The sequence below is a fragment of the Mesitornis unicolor genome, unplaced genomic scaffold, assembly GCF_000695765.1.
Source record: "Mesitornis unicolor isolate BGI_N332 unplaced genomic scaffold, ASM69576v1 scaffold4507, whole genome shotgun sequence".
NCBI classification, from domain to species: Eukaryota; Metazoa; Chordata; class Aves; order Mesitornithiformes; family Mesitornithidae; genus Mesitornis; species Mesitornis unicolor.
In genome coordinates this window covers 57,119-76,823 of record NW_010198290.1, presented here as the reverse complement: position 1 = coordinate 76,823, position 19,705 = coordinate 57,119, and the positions used below count along the sequence as shown (strand labels likewise).

The 19,705-nt window shown below is 41.5% G+C and overlaps 1 protein-coding gene across 1 annotated transcript in view; it reads right to left on the bottom strand.

Moving 5' to 3' along the window:
• LOC104544274 (cytosolic phospholipase A2 epsilon-like) overlaps positions 1–19,705 on the bottom strand; it is a 25,089-nt gene that overhangs the window by 97 nt on the left and 5,287 nt on the right. The window contains exons 3-20 of the mRNA XM_010189094.1: positions 19,527–19,658; positions 17,879–17,919; positions 17,325–17,411; positions 16,733–16,775; positions 16,050–16,131; positions 15,437–15,603; positions 15,321–15,327; positions 13,049–13,079; positions 11,880–12,027; positions 10,893–11,029; positions 9,727–9,949; positions 8,201–8,315; positions 6,950–7,087; positions 4,924–5,031; positions 3,531–3,722; positions 2,594–2,760; positions 1,202–1,388; positions 1–139 (exon numbers count right to left, since the gene is read on the bottom strand). The exon at positions 1–139 is cut by the window's left edge and continues 97 nt beyond it. Coding sequence (XP_010187396.1) covers positions 1–139; positions 1,202–1,388; positions 2,594–2,760; positions 3,531–3,722; positions 4,924–5,031; positions 6,950–7,087; positions 8,201–8,315; positions 9,727–9,949; positions 10,893–11,029; positions 11,880–12,027; positions 13,049–13,079; positions 15,321–15,327; positions 15,437–15,603; positions 16,050–16,131; positions 16,733–16,775; positions 17,325–17,411; positions 17,879–17,919; positions 19,527–19,658 — 2,144 coding nt within the window. The remainder of the gene's footprint in view (positions 140–1,201; positions 1,389–2,593; positions 2,761–3,530; positions 3,723–4,923; positions 5,032–6,949; positions 7,088–8,200; positions 8,316–9,726; positions 9,950–10,892; positions 11,030–11,879; positions 12,028–13,048; positions 13,080–15,320; positions 15,328–15,436; positions 15,604–16,049; positions 16,132–16,732; positions 16,776–17,324; positions 17,412–17,878; positions 17,920–19,526; positions 19,659–19,705) is intronic.

The window sequence follows — 19,705 nt, the reverse complement described above, 5'->3', positions numbered from 1 at the left end:
AGGATGTGGTATTCGCTGAGTTTCAGCAGCCGGTGGTAGTTCTCATCGGTATACCTGACCGAGAACATGCGGTAGGGGGAAAAGCGACTGGTCAAATCAAGTTGTCCTCCCTCCATCTCTGAGCAACAGCGCTTGACACCTGGAGAGAAAGAGAAGTTGCTGCAGTGACATGGTGTTTGCCTCAGTCAGTGACAAGCTGTTCACAGAAGCCCAAAGAGAGGGCCTTTCCTCTGGGAGAGAAATTACAGGGTTTAAATGAGCTGATAATGCAGATCATGTATCGCCACCCCTAGTTAAGAGAACATCGTAGAATCATAGAATCATTTGGTAGGAGAAGACCTTTAAAATCATCGAGTACAACCATAACCTGTCCAAAGTTTGTGCTTGAAGTGATAAGGGCAGAAGGGAGAAGTGAGGGACAGCATTGTAATCGTCATCTACAGCTTACTCATGAACAACCACTTCATTAAAGCTATGGATTAGTCAAGGATATCAGTCTTAGGGGGCTGCCATCTGGATCCATCTCTATATTTGCATTGCTCATGTCTCCCAAATTCTGCAAAAGCAGAACTTGGGACTTTAACTCCTTGCTACCAAGGAGCAAATCAAATGCATCCCAGTAACTGGCAACGCAGAAGAGGAATATAAAGAAGGTGGCCAGGGCAGAAAAAGAATGACAGCCCTCAACCACAGCACAGTGAGTAGAATGACTCCTGAGCTGACGCTCTACCAAAAGGAGACACACTGGTCTTGACATTGTAGTTCAGCCTGAAAGCCAGGTTCTCGCTCCCTCACCATGCATACATGACACTGTGCCTCCTCAAGTGGAGAATGAAATCCCTGTGCAATATACAATATATATAGGGAATAATGTGTGTGAGCTATACTTTTCACAGGGGAAAAAAACCAAACAACTTTTACAATTAGCTAGCAACACTTCATTTTACAAATACGATAGAGATGAAGGTAAACTCCATTCAGAAGACAAAGGCTTTATGTATCCTCTTACGGCCACAAAGATGACATGAATGAACACACTAGCCTTGGCAGGGATGGGAAAAACAGATTTAACTAGCTAAAGTGCTCCCCCATGAACCCAACCAGCAAAAATAGGCAGTAGCAGAGAAAAAGGCTCCATCTGAGACAGGGAAGTAGGCAGTGGTGTCTTCTGTTTGATGCTTTGCCACTACCTGTAACTTACCAGGTGCTTTGTACTCTCGGAAGGTGTCGTTCACAAGGGGAAGAAAAATCACAATCGGACATCCTGGTAAGTCTGAATCTTGGAAGAGGTAGCACTCCTTCAGATTTTTCCTATCTTCATCAGTCAAAGAAATTTTGGGGAATGGGATTTTCTGCTCGGAGTAGTATTTGTATGCCTTATCTAGAACCTGGAGTGTCACAGAAATGGTCAGTATTGGAATTCAGCTTGGTTGTCTTAAAGCCCCCAAACTGTCATCTGGTATTAAGGTTTAGTGACTCAGATCCATAGGATGGGTTCCTTGTTATCAAGGGTTACTCTACACATAATTACCACACATAATAACCAGAATACTAATCACAAGCTGTAAATACAATTTCAGAGTTAGAGAATTCATACAGGACAATGATTTTTTAAAAATTGAAGCATCTTGCAGAAGTTTAGGGTAGAACATGTTGTTTTAGTAAATGAAAGAGCCTGTGTTTAATATACTGTATAGAATTAATTAGAGAAGAAAACCACAGCAAGAAAATGTTTCAGGTGTCTTATTACGTGCTTGGAAGCCAGAAGAAAAGAAAGTTAAGTTTGAATAGGAAATTATGTCTCTGCCTATGCGAGTGTTATGGAACAGTGTTAATTGAGATTGATATTTTACTGAGAAAGTCTGCAGTACTGGTCTATATTGTACCTTTTCTCTGAAATGTTTAATACAATATCATGTCCTACTATGTACTGTGTTATTTACTCTGCACCATCTAATAGTGGACACTATCAAATAAGAAACAGTTTCTACTGAAGAGTTTAACATTGCAGCAGCCTTTCTTCATAAAATTAATCTAGACAATGTATGAGGCTGAAATGAAACCTCATTACATGTATGTCTCATGCATCATGTGAGTTTCTAACTAACCTCAGTCTCTGAGATATAAAGATCCTCTTCTGCAAGGCCTTATAGACAGCTAATTAACTTTATCTCCATGAAACTGGAGTTTCTGTGGGAAGATGCTTGTCATTGGTTTTTTTCTAATAGCATCTTATTTGTCAGCTCAGAAATTATCTGTCTTAAGTCAGGAGAAATTGCTTCCTTGCCTTTATGTGTATTCCTGTGCAGGGTCTGGAAACCTGCTTGATTAAGCATAGAGCAGAAGAGGCTCTTCTCATCATTCTGGAAGAGGTTATATCCTCTTGAATAATGCAAAATATTCATAAACCAGCAAGAGAGATTCCAGGAGTGGCGGGAAGAAATAGGTACAATATTAATCACTACAGCAAAAAACGTAGGAGAATGCAGTGGTTAAAAACTGAACAGCTGAAATCATAGCAGTTCAAGGTGCTACAGGGCAGACATTTACAAGCAAAAGGAGAAACAACACATGGTAACAAGATCCTCCTCACCGATGTATGTGATCCAGTAGTATAACTTAAATATATGATGACATCCACTTTCCTCTGTGGCCTTAAAAGTGGTGCACTGCTAGTATTGATGAAAAATCCAGCATCTATCATGCCCAGGTGATCAGGATTTCCCATCAGCTGGTTGGGACGTGAGTCTAACACAGTATCTAAAAGCAAAATACGTCTTGGAATAAGAAATGATCTGTAGGTATTTTGACTGTAAAAAGAAATGTAAGGTGGAACTGACTGTCACAATTTAATTGCCACACTACTGGATTGTCAAATAGGCACAGGAGGGACTGCAAAATGCCACCTAAATTCATGCTCTGAAAAATCTTCTATACTGAGATTTCAAGCAATCCATTCCAGTATCTTGTCATACTTATTTGTGCCAGTAAGCTATTTCTAATACTTAAGATAAATCTCCCTTGCTTCATTTCAACCATGGTTTAATCTTTTAGCCATCATTGATTCAGAGAATAAAATATTCCCATCCCTTTTTACATTTGGATTTATGCCAAATGTCCAGTCTTCTTTGGACTACAAAGTCCCATTTCTTTCCAGTTTTCTCTCATAGGTCATATTTTTTGAGCTCTTCCAGTTGCACCTGAACTTACAGGAACAATCTTGCTAAACTCAGCTGTCTCCCATGATCACTCTGCTCTTTGCTGCTTTAAATTGAGTTCTGTCAGCTGCAAGCCTACCCTCTCTGTCTGGACCACAGAGATCTCTGCTAAAGCACGTAAACACATGCTTCTATTTAAAACCAGTCTTAAATATCTGGAGACACTGAAGTCTCAGTCTGTTCTCTCCATTCAGAAAATAAAAGTACTTTCAGGGCTTTTTTTCTCCCTGCCAAACCCGACAGTTTTTTCCTAAATTCTCCACCCCAAAACCACCTGAAAAACGATGCCTGTTAGAGATTACTCCCCATTACCTTTCCATCGACAGAAGTGTTCATTCTCCAAGTAGTTGCTATGCAGCTGGTAACCCTTCAGGAAATTGTAGTGCTGGGCGACGGAGAAGCGGTCAGTCAACGCTCCCCGAAGGGCGCTGGACAGGGGGCCAGGAGGTGTGTACATGCGAGTCCTCAGCTCGTGGGGTCTTGTAGGCAACACCGGGTCTTCATCTAGAGAAGGAATAAAATTGGTAAAGTCTTTATTAATTGATGCTCATTTCTGGTTGTACTGGTGTGTAGACCACAGGGACTGTCTGGGTAATTCACTAAACACACAAAAACTGTTCTGAAGAAGAGTAGTGGCTGCTGGGCAAAGCTCTGCTGATGGTGTTAAGCTTTGGCCTGAAGACAGTAGACCAGAAGCAGCCTTTAGTCCTGGAAAAGGGACACCTAAAGGGAACTAAGGAACTCAGAGAATGTTCTGTCAGAAACAAAGTTACATATCCTCACAGGAGGATATCATGGAACAGAGGAGAGCATGGAGAAAACAGGGCTGAAGCATATGCTCCCACTTAGTCAGATGGGCAACAACAGGGCACCATGGGGTCTATTACAACATTGACAGCTTCTACTTCATGATCACCCATGGCTTCATGAACATATGTTTAATCAGTACAATGAGAGCATCCCAGGAAAACCTAGGGCATACATTCATATTTAGAAGTTACAGGTAGTTTTCAGGGTCACTACATGGCAGCATATGTGGGCGAAAAGTAGAAACGGCACGAGGTGTGGTTTCTTGAAATCACAACCTGCTTTGCCAGACCAAGTGCCTGACAGCGCAGCAGGAGAAACTTGGCAGTTTCCATGATTGCATAGATGTATTTCTTTATTTTCAGGATGTCTGTAATTACAGTTACTATCATATTAGATGATTTAGCAATAAAATCATGGTTTCAGTATTGCTTCAGAAAATACCCCGTGGGCCTCATTTGTCTTTGCGTCAGGATGAATTCAATGCAGTGATTACTGCACTGAGTAATCAAATAAAACTCCAGGAAATATTGATTAGCCAATTGATATTCTGGTTTATTCTCTGCACATGCAGTAAAAATAACTTTATTCTCTGCCACTGGTTCTTGGTTCTGAATGACTGAGTGAGAATGGGCAATGCCAAAACACTTTCTGAGAAATGTATGACCCCTCTGAAGCTTCATTTAAAGACAGAGACTTGAACTCAGCAGGGTTTTAGTAAGCCTAGTAATTACAGCAGCATTTCCCTGACTACTCTCTTCCTCTTAGTCTTTATGGTAGGAGAAGTTGCTGTTTCTTAGGATCCTATGTCGCTGGTTTCAACATAGTTGACAGGATGATGCCAGTAGGCATCCAGGATACTAAGTGACCATAAATGAAGGGCTTAATAATTTCTCACCAACTTCTTCTATTCTGTCTTGGGTCCATCTCTTCCAGAAGTCCTCTGAACTGTGGGACAGTCCCCATATTTGTAATAAGTTCACAGAAAATATACTGCTCCACATACCTGTAAAGGGAATTAGTGAACACAAGGACACGTTTTAACAAGAAACTTCCTTCTTCCTTCCCTTTCAATCTCTTAGATTAATATTTGAATGGGCTTAATTAAAATATTTCTAAATTTCTGTTAAATTCCTCTTAATGTTCTATGGTATCGGCTCAGGTCACACTGCCATCAGTTCTGTGCCTACCCTACTACATGGCTCTGCTGCATGGTAAAGAAAGAGAATCACAGAATCACAGAATCACTCGGTTGGAAAAGACCTCTGAGATCATCACGTCCAACCGTTCCTGTCTCTCCACTAAACCATATCCTTAAGTACCTCATCTACCTGCTCTTTAAACACATCCAGGGATGGTGACTCCACCACCTCCCTGGGCAGCCTGTTCCAGCTTCTGACGCCCCTCTCAGTAAAGAACTTCCTCCTTATCTCTAACCTGAACCTCCCTTGGCACAGCTTGGTGCCGTTTCCCCTTGTTCTATCCTCCATCACCTGGGAGAAGAGACCAGCACCCACCTCTCTACAAGCTCCCTTGAGGCAGTTGGAGGTGGTGATGAGGTCTCCCCTCAGCCTTCTCTTCTCCAGGCTAAACAAGCCCAGTTCCCTCAGCCGCTCCTCATCAGGCTTGTTCTCCAGAGCCCTCCCCATCCTTGTGGCTCTTCTCTGAACATGCTCCAGAATCTCCACATCCTTCTTCTAGTGAGGGGCCCAGAACTGAACACAGCACTCGAGGTGCGGCCTCACCAGTGCCGAGTACAGGGGGATGATCACCTCCCTGGACCTGCTGGTCACACTGCTTTTAATACAGGCCAAGATGCCATTGGCTTTTCTGGCCACGTGGGCATAGAAGAATGAGAGAGAAGGAGAAAAAGCACTCCCTTGAGGAGAAAAATAAGAGCTCAGATAATGCAGAGAGGTGAACTGGCTGTTCAGCCATTTAGTTTGTAAGAGAAGATCTCACATAGCAGCATGTAAAGGTTCACAGATCCAGTGGGGTCCTGCTACGCTATGGACTCTTCTCCATCCAGAATTGCCCTTCTCTGCTTCCCCACAGGGGCATTGGTGGCTTCACTGACAAAACATAATGCTACCATTTCATCTGCCATTTTAAATTTAAATATCTCTTCTCATTAGTCCACCACAAATGGACTTCCTAATTTTCAATGGGACACAGAAAACCAATACAGCATACACAGTATGTAGAAAATTCATTTCCCAGTAGTGGGCCTGGTAAAAAGCACCAGCCTGAGAGGTAGTATTTTAAAGATATTCCTTGGGATTACAGAGTATTTAATATCACAGAGTATTTACTGAAACCGAGGAGCTTCTAAACAGCACAAGTGTAAGAAGAGATGACTGAAACTGCACTCACAGAGCTCTGTGTTCACCTGTCAGTGATTCTGACTCCTTGCTAAAGGGATATTATTACTTTGCACACAACTCATCACTGTAAGTCAGAGACTGACCAGAAAGGTTCAGAGACCCTTTGCCTTTGGTCTCATTTTACATCCTGGGCAGCCTGCATCTTTAGTAGACGGGATTCTCTACATGGGATTGAAGTTAAACCTCACAGTGGAAGCACAGCTGCATGTTTTCTACAGTATCAAAGCTTTCGTAAGTTGGAGTGCACTTAGAGAGGAATCAGAAGAATCACCAAAGTGGGAAATATTCCTTACAATGAAAGAATTAAGGAGCTTTATCTATTCCAGCTGCAAGACAAAGTTTATGCATACCAAGACAGTGACAAGAAACATAAGAAAATATGTGGGATTTTTTACTACTACTACAAACTGCCACACACCCCCGTTTCCTGGCAGGTGATATCATACCAGTGTACAGTAAGTTAGACCAGAAATACACCCTCTAGTTAAAGCATTGCACCGCTCCGTAGTGCCTCTGTGCCAGGACAATGCAATACATCACCTTGAAGGTAGCAGATACGGGATTCAGGGAGCTTTTTTAACAAGCGTCCCATGAAGAACTCGCTTCCGAAATTCTCCGTGCGAACGAAGGCGCCGTATTTCAGCAGTCCCACCTCGTAGGGAGTGAACTCCACCCATTCTGCAAGACAAGGGAACACTTAGAGGGCTCCCAGGCTCTCAGCCGGGTGTGGAAAGAGAGGCGGTGAGGGCATAAACCGTCCTGACCTCTGTTTGCTATTCTGCTTTTGTAGAACCTTGCTTATAAACGCCTGCCTGCAGGGCAGGGCAGCTGAGCTCAGGCAGTGGCAAAGGGGAGGCAGGAGCAGGTCCACTGCTCCCGGCGGTGCTGGAGCACACCAGGAGCATGGCAAGGCTCCAGCTCTTACACACCCTGAGTGCACGCACCAGTCCAAGGTTCCCCAGCGTGCACGAGGTTTCGCTTTGCCTTTGAAGGCCGTATCTAAGTGAAAGGACTTCCACAACACAGTTATCTAACAATACAGTTATCAATACAGTTAATCTAACTTCCCTTGAATGATTTGGTTCTGTACAAAAACAGGTACTCAGCTCTTCAGAAATCAGGTTTTTGTAAGAGGCCAATTATACTCCTCATGTGTAGTATTAAAGAAGACAGAATTAATCCTTAACTTTCTTGGATAACCTCTCCAAGTGAAGTGCAGCTGTCTGATACAACTGCAGTGTGAGCAAGCACTGAGACAGAAAGATCATGGACCATAATTTCCTTTTCATTCAGAAGTAATTTGTTTATTCACCTCAACCATAAAAAAATTATCAAAATTTCTTCTGCCTCTTTTCCTCCAGCTTCTTCTTCCCATGGAAAAAAGTAACCAAAACAATGAGCAAAGCAGAAGATTCAGTTCAGAGTATTTTGGATGCTTTTCCAAGCTTTGTCATAACTATGTGGTCTTTCTTCATATTGAAACAGTAACTGGGCACAAATGAAAAACAATATTTAATTCTCAGACAATTCCAATGCTTCTTATACTAGATGGATCAGATAATATTTCAGAAATGGCCTTTCTGGCAGGATTTTATTGCATATGTCCAGACAGTGAAATGCTGATCTCAAAAAGCTCTTAAAATTATAAGGCATGGAGGTGATGGTTATTTTTCCAAAAAGCGACTAACGCACCAGAGCTGTTTTCTCCAAGTGCTACCAAGCAGAGAAGAACAAATCACAGGAATTCAGTTGCCAGTTTTAGTCCCACAGGATCTGAAACATCATCCTTACCTTTGAAATCATTGGTGCTGTAGTTGTCCCGGACACTGACTGACACATAGATGGGCAGTGGGTTCTGGCCGTCGCACAGTGCTTCTTGCTGGTCTGAAAGTTTGCGGGAGTCTTTCTGGTTAGAAGAAAAATGGTTATATGAGAAGAAATGGAAGCAATGCAGGGTGAATTTGACTGTCCCAGTGCTCAGGAGCTGGCTGGCTCTGCCCTCAGCATACAGAAGATGCCATGGCAGCGCCGTTGCACAGAGCACCTCAGGCATCCACTTGCTGGTGACAGAAGTCTCCCAAGGTCAACCTGACTTTGTGCATGGGTTCACAAAGAGAAGAGGAGAGGGAAAACTACTTCTGCACAGATGTCTGTACATACTAGAAAGTACTGTCCTGGCAAGTATGAGAAGCGGCAAGCTGCCCCTTAGGAGGAGGAGCATAGAGAGCAGTCCTTGCTCTCCTGGGGCTGAAGGAAGCCCTTGAACAAGTTGATACAGAATTTCTTTTCTTGGTGCACAATGGCTATTACAGTCCAGACTCGCACGGGGGCTGGAATTTGTCAGCAAATTATTTCCATCCCACCTAACTACTTTTCTGGAAAAGCATATTTTCATTGAAGAGGCTCATAAGAAACGGAGACGATCTCATGAACTGCTGACTCATTTAAAAGCAGCTAGTACTGGCAGACTGGGGAGAGGTTAATGGTTACATAGCAATAGTTGGCATTGCTTGAAGTGAAAGATACTTGGCTAGCTTGTGAGGGAGACCTCACGTAGCTGAGACTAAAAGAGAAGCAGCTATTCAGCTTATGTATTTGTTTAATGTGTAGTATTCCTCCCTATGCATTTCGTTTCTGTTTACATAGATGTAATACGATATATACTTATATAAAAATAAATAAATATATAAATGAAGGCAAATGAATGGCTGAATTACTGCACCATACTTGCCCCCACTGGGGGACACTTCTGTTCAATCCTTAACCACTCATTCCTTCCCACTCCCCAGCTGCCAAAGCACCCATCCTTGAATACTGGTAGAAAACACTTCAAATAATAGGAAAGCAAATTTATTATTGCTTGCAAAAATTAGTATCACTAAAGCCAGCTACTGAATAAGCAGTCCTTGCCAGCAAAAGTAAAATATGCATTCGTCTCCTGTGTGCATGCTGATCAAGTTACCTGCAAGTAGATGCAAATCACCAAGCACTCTAGGTGTTTTGTATGTGCTTTGGATAGTTTTCACACTGTTGAGATTACTCTGCTTTGCATCTTGAACTCCTTTTGCATGCATAGTCTGTATCTCAGGTAGACTGCCTGAGATTGCCTCCAATCCAGAGGTCAAATGGCTGCATTCACAACCTAATTTATTAATGTATAGGATGCCTCTCTCCCTAGGCTTCTGAAGAAAGTAAAAAAAGCCTAAGAGTTTTCTGACATGGGGAGCTCCACTCTGTTTTGAAGTATGGGCTAGTTTCCTCTTACTTCACTAAAAGAAAAGTATGTGGTTCTCTAAGCAACAGAATATACATCATACCCCATCATTTAGTAAGTACTCAATCATGAGCCCCCACAGATCTATAAATGATGTCCTGTATCCCTCTTCCTTCCGCTGACAAAGCTGCTTGTTGTAATACTTCATGCGATCCATAGAGAAACAGCCCATCTTGCATTTGGTTGCTTGTTTCTGGGCTTCACCGATATGCGAGTCTAGATCCTTCTGAGACCAGTAGGCATCTCTGTATAAATTGGCCATAGTCCTGGAGAAAGGTAATATAGACAGCAAAAATGAAAAGCAGAAAAAAAAAGACTTGACATATTCTGCCCTTAGGGACAGAGGTTTTCATTTAGGGATTTGCTTCTGCTCATACATACTCTGGTTTTGCTGCTCCATCCAGCAGAATGAACACTTAAGATTTTCTATGATTGTGTTAAAGATGGCCCTGAAGGATTAATTTGGTGCTTTTTTATGTTCCTGACTTTTTTTTAACAAAGAAACAGAACTGGCAGCAGTTTAAGGGATAAAAATGCCATGTGTTAACATAGATACTTTTCTGAAGCATAAATTAGGCAGAAAATTATAATAAATTGCTTGTTTTCTAGAATCATAATTCACCTACTGCTGTCTCTTGGCTTTGTATCATTTCGTGTTAATCTTTTAATAACATTATGCTTTATTTTAATGTAATCCTCTATTTTCCCAGCCTTCCCTATGTGGGACCATCAGATGTTGGACAAGTCTATGTCCTGTGAGCAGGGAATAATGCTGCAAAGGGGAACTCAGTGCTTTCCCAAACTGGCAGGTTGCATGGGTAAGTGTGCACTGTCCTGCAGTTTTCTCTGCATGACCAGTGTGAAGGCAGAGCCAGTCTCAGAAATTACTGGGAACAGCTATCAGTGGAGAGAGGGAGAGGTGTGTGATGCCATGGGCAGTCTTACATCCACAGTAACTACTTAGAAACCATTTTGACAAGTGTAAGTGTCATATACATATTTAACTGCTGCGAATGCGGAGTTGAAAAGCACAGTAAAGAACTGCTAATCAAAAAAGGGTGCATCAGACCAAGGTAATATTTAGTGGTCTGTAACTGAGGAGCAACGAAAAGAAAAGAAAATCTGTTCTTGTTTGCTTTCAGAAACTGCTCCCTGCAGCAACATCACTGTCAAAAGAACTGGCCAAGCCTCCTGCACGAGCTGGCTTACCACGTGGTGCCGGACAGCCCACTGATGTATGTTATGCAGTCCAGGAGATTCAACTTCTTGAGTCCCATGAGACTGCCGTATAGTCCCGTCATGGACTTCAGTCCTCCACCTGTCGTGATGATAGCCACAATGGGGACCTGTTGGACACAGGAGCATGGGACATTCACACTGACACTGTTCAACGTGGTGTCCTGGAGTGGCATGGGGTCTGGCCACCACACCCAGCCTGCGGACTGATTTCAGAGCCTCCGTCCCATTTCGGAAGAAAAGGCTCTGAAACCAAGCAATGACTGCTGCTGCTTCTTTCCTTCGGATGGGTTCCGAGATTAACCCAAATTTAGATTCTTGTCCATCTCTAGGGCAAATGAGGGCACTGATGGAAAAGAAGAAGCACCTCTGTGGAGGCAACAGTGTATTTGCTCTACATCTCCCACTCCTTTGCCACGCATCTAGCACTACTGTATGAAAATCCGCGTGCAATCTCCATGAAGAAATGCGCTCAGTTCACAGCCAGTGTTGTTAAGTGATCCTCATTAATGTTGTTCTTCAGTATCATGAAGCTACTTTAAAATGAATATTTATTTTAAGCAATTTCAACACTGCAGGAAAGCGAAGATATTATAAGAAGTACTCAGAGATTTTCATCCTATTTCTCAGAAAATGGTGAAATTTGAACAAAGGAATAAATTTTTGCTATGTAATGTACTTAATACACACACAGTATTTCTGAACCACGTCAGTTATAGCATAGGATGGCAGGGATGAGCACAACTCAGATCTCACAAATTCCAAATTAAAAGTCATGAAGGATGCAACGAGTGCTTCCCTCAATAACAAAAACTGGCAGCAAAAGCAAGTGCACTTCAGACATATATGCTAGCTGGTACCTGCACAGCAGATACATGTGGTCCATTTTACTGACCACTCATCTAGAAGAACGCATGAAGACATCAGAAATTCAAGATCCACCCTGACAGACACACGTACTTCATGATCCTGCAGATCCTGTTGTAGGTGAAAAACATTTTTCAAGGCACTTGCTACGTATCTCTTCCTTTTCCCCAGGAAAACCATCTCCTCTGAACATAAGTCAAACCCAAAGCGCATGTCCAGGTCTTGGTGGCATGAACAATTACTAAGATTAAACAAGCACATATTAATTACATATTAAACACACCCATATCAATCTGGGGAATTTGATCAAAGACAATCTACAGCACTCTTCCCTTCAAGCAGACCAATGCAATGTGACAGGAGCAAGAGAGAATATCCTGTTTCTAAAAGTAAGAAAACCTATTTCACTTAGTAAGCTTAACCAGTGGCATTATACCCTGATATTACTAATTGGTGAAGAATAATGTACAATATTTATAAAGGAAACAAAATATTTAAAAGAATATTCTAAAACTAAAAAACTCACAGGTTTAGAAAATCTGTGCAAATAGTCAAAAGTGAGCACGTTGATTCCGATTTCATGGGATATTTCCTCATTCTAAATCTAAAATAACCCCCAGTTTTACAACGTTGGTGTTTCCTACGTAAAGGAAAATCCTCTTTTTGAGCAACTCGAGTGGAAACATCTCCCTCTAGCGGTGGGCATCGGTGGAGCGTGGTGGGGTGGCCGTGTAACCCTGGATGACCTCGGTGACACCCAGCCCCCGGATGAGTGGAGATGGGTCACTGAATTTAGGAGGGTAGGATTTCACCCTACTGCTCTGGTCTATCTGCACTTACACAAGCTGTCTCACAGGTCAGTTGTACTTCACAACCTTGACTCAAAAATTGTAAGGCATAATGCTCCTCAGAAGAAGATTTCATTTGCATCAATTTTGAAATACAGTAAGTCATTCCTTAAAATTCCACTGTTGCAGCTTATTTCCCTGGGCATTTGTGCTCCTCCACTCAATGACCACCCTCCTGTCTTTTCTTTCCCTGGCGTCTACAAGATATCAATGGGCAAGAGACCTGGCGTGGTCTTCAGGCCAGAGCTTCCTGTGGATGTCCTGACCAGACATTATAAAATGGCAGGGTTTTGCTTTGTCTTTCCATAACAGAACTTTTCTCTTCTACTGAGTCTGTAATTTCAATGAAACTAGTAATGCAATTTATTTATGAGATTCATCAGCTTTGGATAAAATCAGCCAAATGATTACAACTGTATTTGTAAATGAAGACACGCAAGGGGAACTCAATTGGGTGGAGCTGCAAAAGCCAGTTTCCATTGTAAATCAAGATATAAACAAACTGCTTTTATAGTTCTCTAAATATAAAATGAATAAATGGGAAGCATTTTTCCTGTTCTGGAATAACCCTGGTTTTCCTGTTGCCATTGATCACTTGCCTTTCTGAGATAAATGACAGCAAATTCTGTTTGAATTAAAAATGATTCTTTCCTTTTATTTCCTAGTCAGGCATACATACACACAAAACAGATCAGCTTGCCCAGTTCTGTATGTTACAGATGGTTATGGATAACATGAAACATCTTCATGTTTACTGATGAGTATTAATAAGCATGTCCATAGACATCAAATCACGAGCCACACTACCTGAGTTTCTACTCCACATACAGTATAACTGGACTTAGCAGCATATAACTTTTATCACTACTGAACACTGACAGTTAAGGAAAATAAGTTCCTAATTTCTGATCAAGTTTAATGTTTTAATGTCTATTCTGTTTTTTTAGTCAGCTTTGTTCTTTTTATGAATATCAGAGACTGATATCGATCAAAAATAATACTCTATGGTCAAAAAGAAGGGGATAATGCTAATATAAATACATGTTTCTCAACATTTATTGATTAAAGCCAAATCTTCTTAAGGCTAATTAGGTCTAATATACTGTGCATGTATTTCGTGTTTTATTAAAAACATGTTCCAGTTTTCAGACTGAGAATGCCTGCTTCTGTCATTTTCATGTGGCTGAAACAATATCAGAATCAATAACCCAAGTCTTTAGGACTAGAAAAAGATCTCTTACCAGCTTTGTGTTCTCACATTCAAGTCAAATCTTTTCTCCTGAAAAACAAGAATGCATACTGTAATTTATTTTAATCTTATTTTTAATTTTTTTCCCTTTCTGTCTTAGGGCCAGAGCTTTGTTTAGACTCGTCTTTAGGACTAGAAAAAGATCTCTTACCAGCTTTGTGTTCTCACATTCAAGTCAAATCTTTTCTCCTGGAAAACAAGAATGTGTACTGTAATTTATTTTAATCTTAATTTTATTTTTTTCCCTTTCTGTCTTAGGGCCAGAGTTTTATTTAGACTCCAGCAAGCTCTGGCAATCGCAAATTTAAATGTCTGAGATCTCAGCATATATTTCCAAAAGCATTCACTTTTCCTTGGTGGAACATCCCTACCCACAGATCCCAAATGCTTCCAGACTGCAGAAACCATTAGCAGTTTTAGTATTGGAGGTTCCCAAGGCTCATGTAGTAGGCCCTAATTCCTGTTTTATTCACAAACAGCAGCATCCTGAAATACTACTTTTTGTACATTTCCCATTCTTTACACTCTAATAACCAGCAGATCTTTGACATCCTCACCATGGTCTCACAGTGAAGAGACTGCAAGCCTGCATTTGCTGCTGCTAAGGGTTCATCCTGTGTTAAAATCATTATTGCAACCTTCTTATTAACTGACAAAAGGCGATCTGTTCTGAGGGGACGTTTTAATGGCCCTGAAATCTGATCTTGTCCTTCTTCTTCACAATATAGCAATTCATATTTGGACAAGATTGTCCCTAATAATCTGGATTTCTGTAGATGCTTCTCAGCAGAAACACATTTTCTTAATAGTAAGGATCCTATTCTTCAAAATTTTACAGCACATACATCTATTTCAAGCACTATTTCTTAATAGTAAGGATCCTATTCTTCAAAATAATACAGCACATACATCTATTTCCAGCACTAGTCTCCTTACATTCTTTAAAATCCACACACTATGTCTAATATTTTCAATATATATTACTATACTGTCCTTTCAAGTACATGGTTTGCTAAGGGCAGGTTTATTGTCTTTTTTTCTAGCTTGCATCCAAGAAGCAACTTTCAGTTGGATCCTAAGCAAAGGAGGAGTCATTGAGTCTTTGGGTAAACAGGGAGAGATGTACTGAAGGAATCCTATTTTCTGACATCATTGTTGGTCTACTTATTGTCACATAATGGAGACTACTGGGGGGGCAACCTTTTGTGGAGAAAACTACTAGAGAAGCAAAGCTCCTGTTTGTTCAAGATCTGAGAAAAAATCAGAGTATTTCTGACCCTCTTAGCAGCCATCTGGGACAATATGAAGGGGCTTACAGAGTGACCTTTTATTCCTAAAGGCTGGAAGTGATGCTCACCTCTGCAACGGTTGTTGTCCTGCCCATGGGCAGCGAATTCAGCATCACCACTGGGGAGCCCGTATCTGTACTGTACTTACAGGACCACTGGGGAAAAAACATGCTTTAGGACAAAAACAGTAATAGGTTTCCCTTCCTCCCACTTTCTAGAAAGGCACTCGTGGTCAGTACATCACTAAGGCCACTTCCAACATACAGGGTGGTAACGCCTCTTCTTTGGCAACATGACGTCCAGCGTTGGCTGCGAGTACTTGATATAGTGGAACTTGGTGGGACCTGACGGGCTGACCACTCCATCGGGGCCCAGCATCATATCCTGCGTCCCCTCAAAGGAGCCCTTCACAGTGAAGGACAGCTCTTTATCTAAAAGAGTAAAACAAAAGTTGTGAGAAATGTCACTATAACTTAATCGGGAAATTGTGCAGGCTTGATTAAAAGTGGGGTGTGGGCAGCAAAGCTGTAGAATTTGGACCACAGCTTTGTCTAGTGGAAAGTGCTCTGAAGGGAGCACTAGCACTGAAGGGAAAGGAGCAAAGTGGAAGCTGTTTTCATGGAAAGGGGACTCTGAAAGCTGTCGCTGTTAAATGCAACTGGGAGTTCAATTTTAATGTAGATCTAATAGACCTTTTTGACACATAGCTAAGGGGATACAAGATGCGGTCATGCATCACCTAATGTGTTTACATGGTGTAAACTGCACTGAATACTGTAAATACTGTTTATTCCAACTATACATTATATAAAAGGGGCATCCTCTCATCAATAAGCATGCATTTATTGGTAAATAGATAACAAAGCAATAACCTTACTTGATTTTTGTTGCTTCTTTTCTGCCACTTCAACTTCCAAGCAGCAAAGTTCACGACACTGTAAGACACAGAGAACAAGAATCTGTAAGAAAGATAAAATAATTATGAATTTTCAAGGTACTAATATAGATACAAAGGGTTAAACTGATAAACATAAATGAAAGATACGGTGCTGAGTGACCAAGAGTCAGTAGTAGAAAGGGCTTTCTGAAGCAGCATTGCTATTAAGGTTTTGTTTGTTTGCTGTAGCCCTCACTCTTCTTTCACATAAAGTAATTACAATAGGTCAATACTTAATGCTGAGCTAACCCACCAGGCATGGCACATCTCCCAGGGGTAAAAAGGGCTGGGTAGGTTATCAACAAATGGCTTCTCAGTCTTTCTACCACTGTGCTTTGATAGACAGCAGTACATGAAGGAGTACTGGTACCAGAGGAAAGCCCTGTGTGTGTGTGTGTGTGTGGTGTGTCAAAATACAGGACAAATGGGAACTAGTAGGATATCACCAATGAACTGGAAAATAAAATATCAGGTTCTCAAAGTGTCTTAAACAGGAAAGGGAGAAGAAAGAGAAAGAACTGGCCTACAGGCTCTGTTATAGCTCACAGCTTCTCTAACCCCTACCCTCCCTTCCCCTTTATATAAAAGAAATACTTGTAGAATATTTCTTGGGAAACACATACCACCAGGACTCCATTGGTAGCAATGGCTTCATGAGGACCAGAACTGGGAAACAGAATGAAAAACATGGATTTTTTTAGATCAAACAAATGTCCACTCACCCTTGCCCAGGGTGTTGCCCTTTCTCCCCTTTCAGAAGAATGATGGCCAGAGAGACCCCAGCAGCTACACCACAAGCTCCTTTCGATGCTCGCTTGGAATGCACACTGCTCTGAGGGGACTTGCCTCTGTACCAAAGCTGAACGATGTGTACCACAGCTATTTTTTTGCAGTGCAATTTCATGATCATCTACAATGGAATCTGCACTCAGGCAGACAAATTCTTCTCATTGTATTATGCAAAGTACATAAATTTTAGTGGTAACATGCTATACACCAGCATATCCCCACTGTGAAGCCCAGTTCTGTGTATCTGCTGGTATGCAAATACAATCAAAGGGGAAGAGGGCAGTGGGTGCAAATTACATGGAAGGAAAGAAAGCTTTCCAAATCATTCAGGTGAAGTCAGAAGACTTCAAATTCTGGTCTTGGTGTCCCACTAGTTCAAGGGCTGATGGTCGGTTGGTTACTTTATTTCTTCTGTGCTTTAGTTACCTCACAGCAATACAGAGACAAAAATACTGGTTCACATGGATGGTAGGCTGATCATGCTGGAGGAAATGCCCTTCCAACACATCATCACTGTTGGGCAGAAAGTCAATGGAATTACAAAGACAAAAACAGTGCTGCAAGGGAAAATCAAAGGAGTCAGAGATACACTTGAATCCTAACTCGAATGGTTCAGCATCAGGAGTCTATCTAATGTATAAGCTGAAACAGGCACGGAAAGATTGATAGGCATGCATGCACACACAGGCTCATGTACACACGCTCAAAAAGTCTTCTGAAATGCCCCAGGTAGACAAATTCGACACTGTGGGTAGGAGAGACAGTGCCAGGAAGTGCATCTTTGAAAGCAACTGAACTACAGAACAAGTTGACTGTAGGGATCAGATGGGTGTCTCGCTCCAGCAGACTGCAGTAAAGATGTAGGAGAAGTCTGGCACCTTTTTTTGCAGAAATCTGACAAACCATGGCTTCTAATGCTGGTTTTGTGATTTAGCATTTAATGACTTTTGAATTTTTTAAAGAATATGTATGTCACTTACGCAGCCTCCAATTTGAATTCAACCTCTAGCTCCTCCTTGGCCTGAAAACAAGAACAAGAAATTAAGTGAAGTAGCTACGTAATGCTTTCTCCCTTCTCTAAACCCATGTTCCTGGTATGCAGTATTGAAGTAAGTAGTTGCAATGCACAGCCTGTAATAAATATTTCAGACTGGAATGTCTGAAAAAAACTTTTCAAAACAGTTTAATGATTCCTTTCTCACCTCTTTCCTTCTGCAAGATATCATCAAAACAACCTGTACTTTTATCTCTCAGTGTGAGGGTGCTCCAGAAAGAAAATTTGCAACTTGCTTTGTCTTCTGAATTCATAGAATCACAGAATGTGTTGGGTTGGAAGGGACCTTTAAAGGTCATCTAGTCCAACCCCAGTGCAGAGAGCAGGGACATCTTTAACTAGATCAGGTTGCTCAGAGCCTTTTCTACCTTTTTCTCCTATCTATTCCTGGCACTGTGCTGCCGTGACTTACTCTCCTTGCTATTAGCTTGGAAATTAAAAATACTTTCCACCCATCACTTTAAAATAATAAACAGAGACTGGTATTATTGAGTGATTCAGAGTTATAGTTACGCAACCCCCTGTAAGGCAGTGTTGATATGTATGAGCTAGTTGTGAGTGACCTAGTTTGGGTACCAGAAGCAATCTGGCCATAGTAGGAAGTAGTTGCATGTGAGATATTTCATTGATCTCATCCATAAATCTCAAAGAGAACCAAGACTCTCTTTTTCTGTTTCATAGACGGGAAACTGAGAAACAGTGTGCATCAGTCATTCAGAGCTTCAAACCTGCACTGATTCTGATAGAGAAGTCAGCAGGCTCAGTCCTAGAGGTATCACTGCAGTGCACTGCAGAGCACAGTGCTGGGATACACACAGGGGTAACTTCAGCTTCGCCTCTGGGGTGAAAGCAGATACAATCAAAAGGGCAGGTGGTAGTGGCTATGAATTACATGGGGGAAAAATTACAGATTATTCAGCCTGCAATAGCTGTGCAGCCTTGGCATCACTTAGGGGTAGCACACAGTCAGATCCCTCCTTTACCTACTGCAATGTTTCAGTCATGTGCTCTTTAATAATTTATAAAGAGACTGGGAGGAGGGGCTCAGACTCTCATATCCAGATATTTTTACCACATTTTTTTGTATTTATATTTTGAATGGCAATTCACGTACCCATGATCGGGCTAAGTCATCCATGATGAAATCAGAAAGCTCAACCCAAGTTTTTGAAAGTGTTTTTTAACTTTCCACTGGTTTCTTAGTTGTTTTATTTTAACCCCCTAAGTGATCTACGTGGTGGAGTCACATGGCTGCTGAACGAGTGACAAACTGGAACAGCAATCCCTAAGTTCAGCCCCAGGAAATAAACCAAAGATACTTTGCCAAGACTATCGACTAATATTGACTTCCAGTGCTCAAGCAGCTGTAGCCAAAAGGAACTGCTTCATGGAAGGTATCATAGAGAAGAGCTGCAATATACCTGAGACATGGGAGTAGGCTAAAGCAATGCAATACATAGGCCAGGAAACAGAAGTACATTAAAATTTACAGTTCAGGCTTTAAAACTCATGTGAGTGTGCTTTCTACAACCACTCCTGCTAGATCTTGCAGGCAGTGATCTCACAGATCTCACCTTCGGGCTAGGCTTAAAATACAGGAGCACTGTTCTTTCAATTGGAAGTTTAGCAGTGTCAAAAAGAGCACAGAGGAGATGGTCATCTGGAGTAGCAAAATCCTCATCGTACACTGTCAGCTCCAGCACATTCTGGAAAAAGAGAGGTGAAGTGTTTTTTATTGTTTCTATTATCTGGA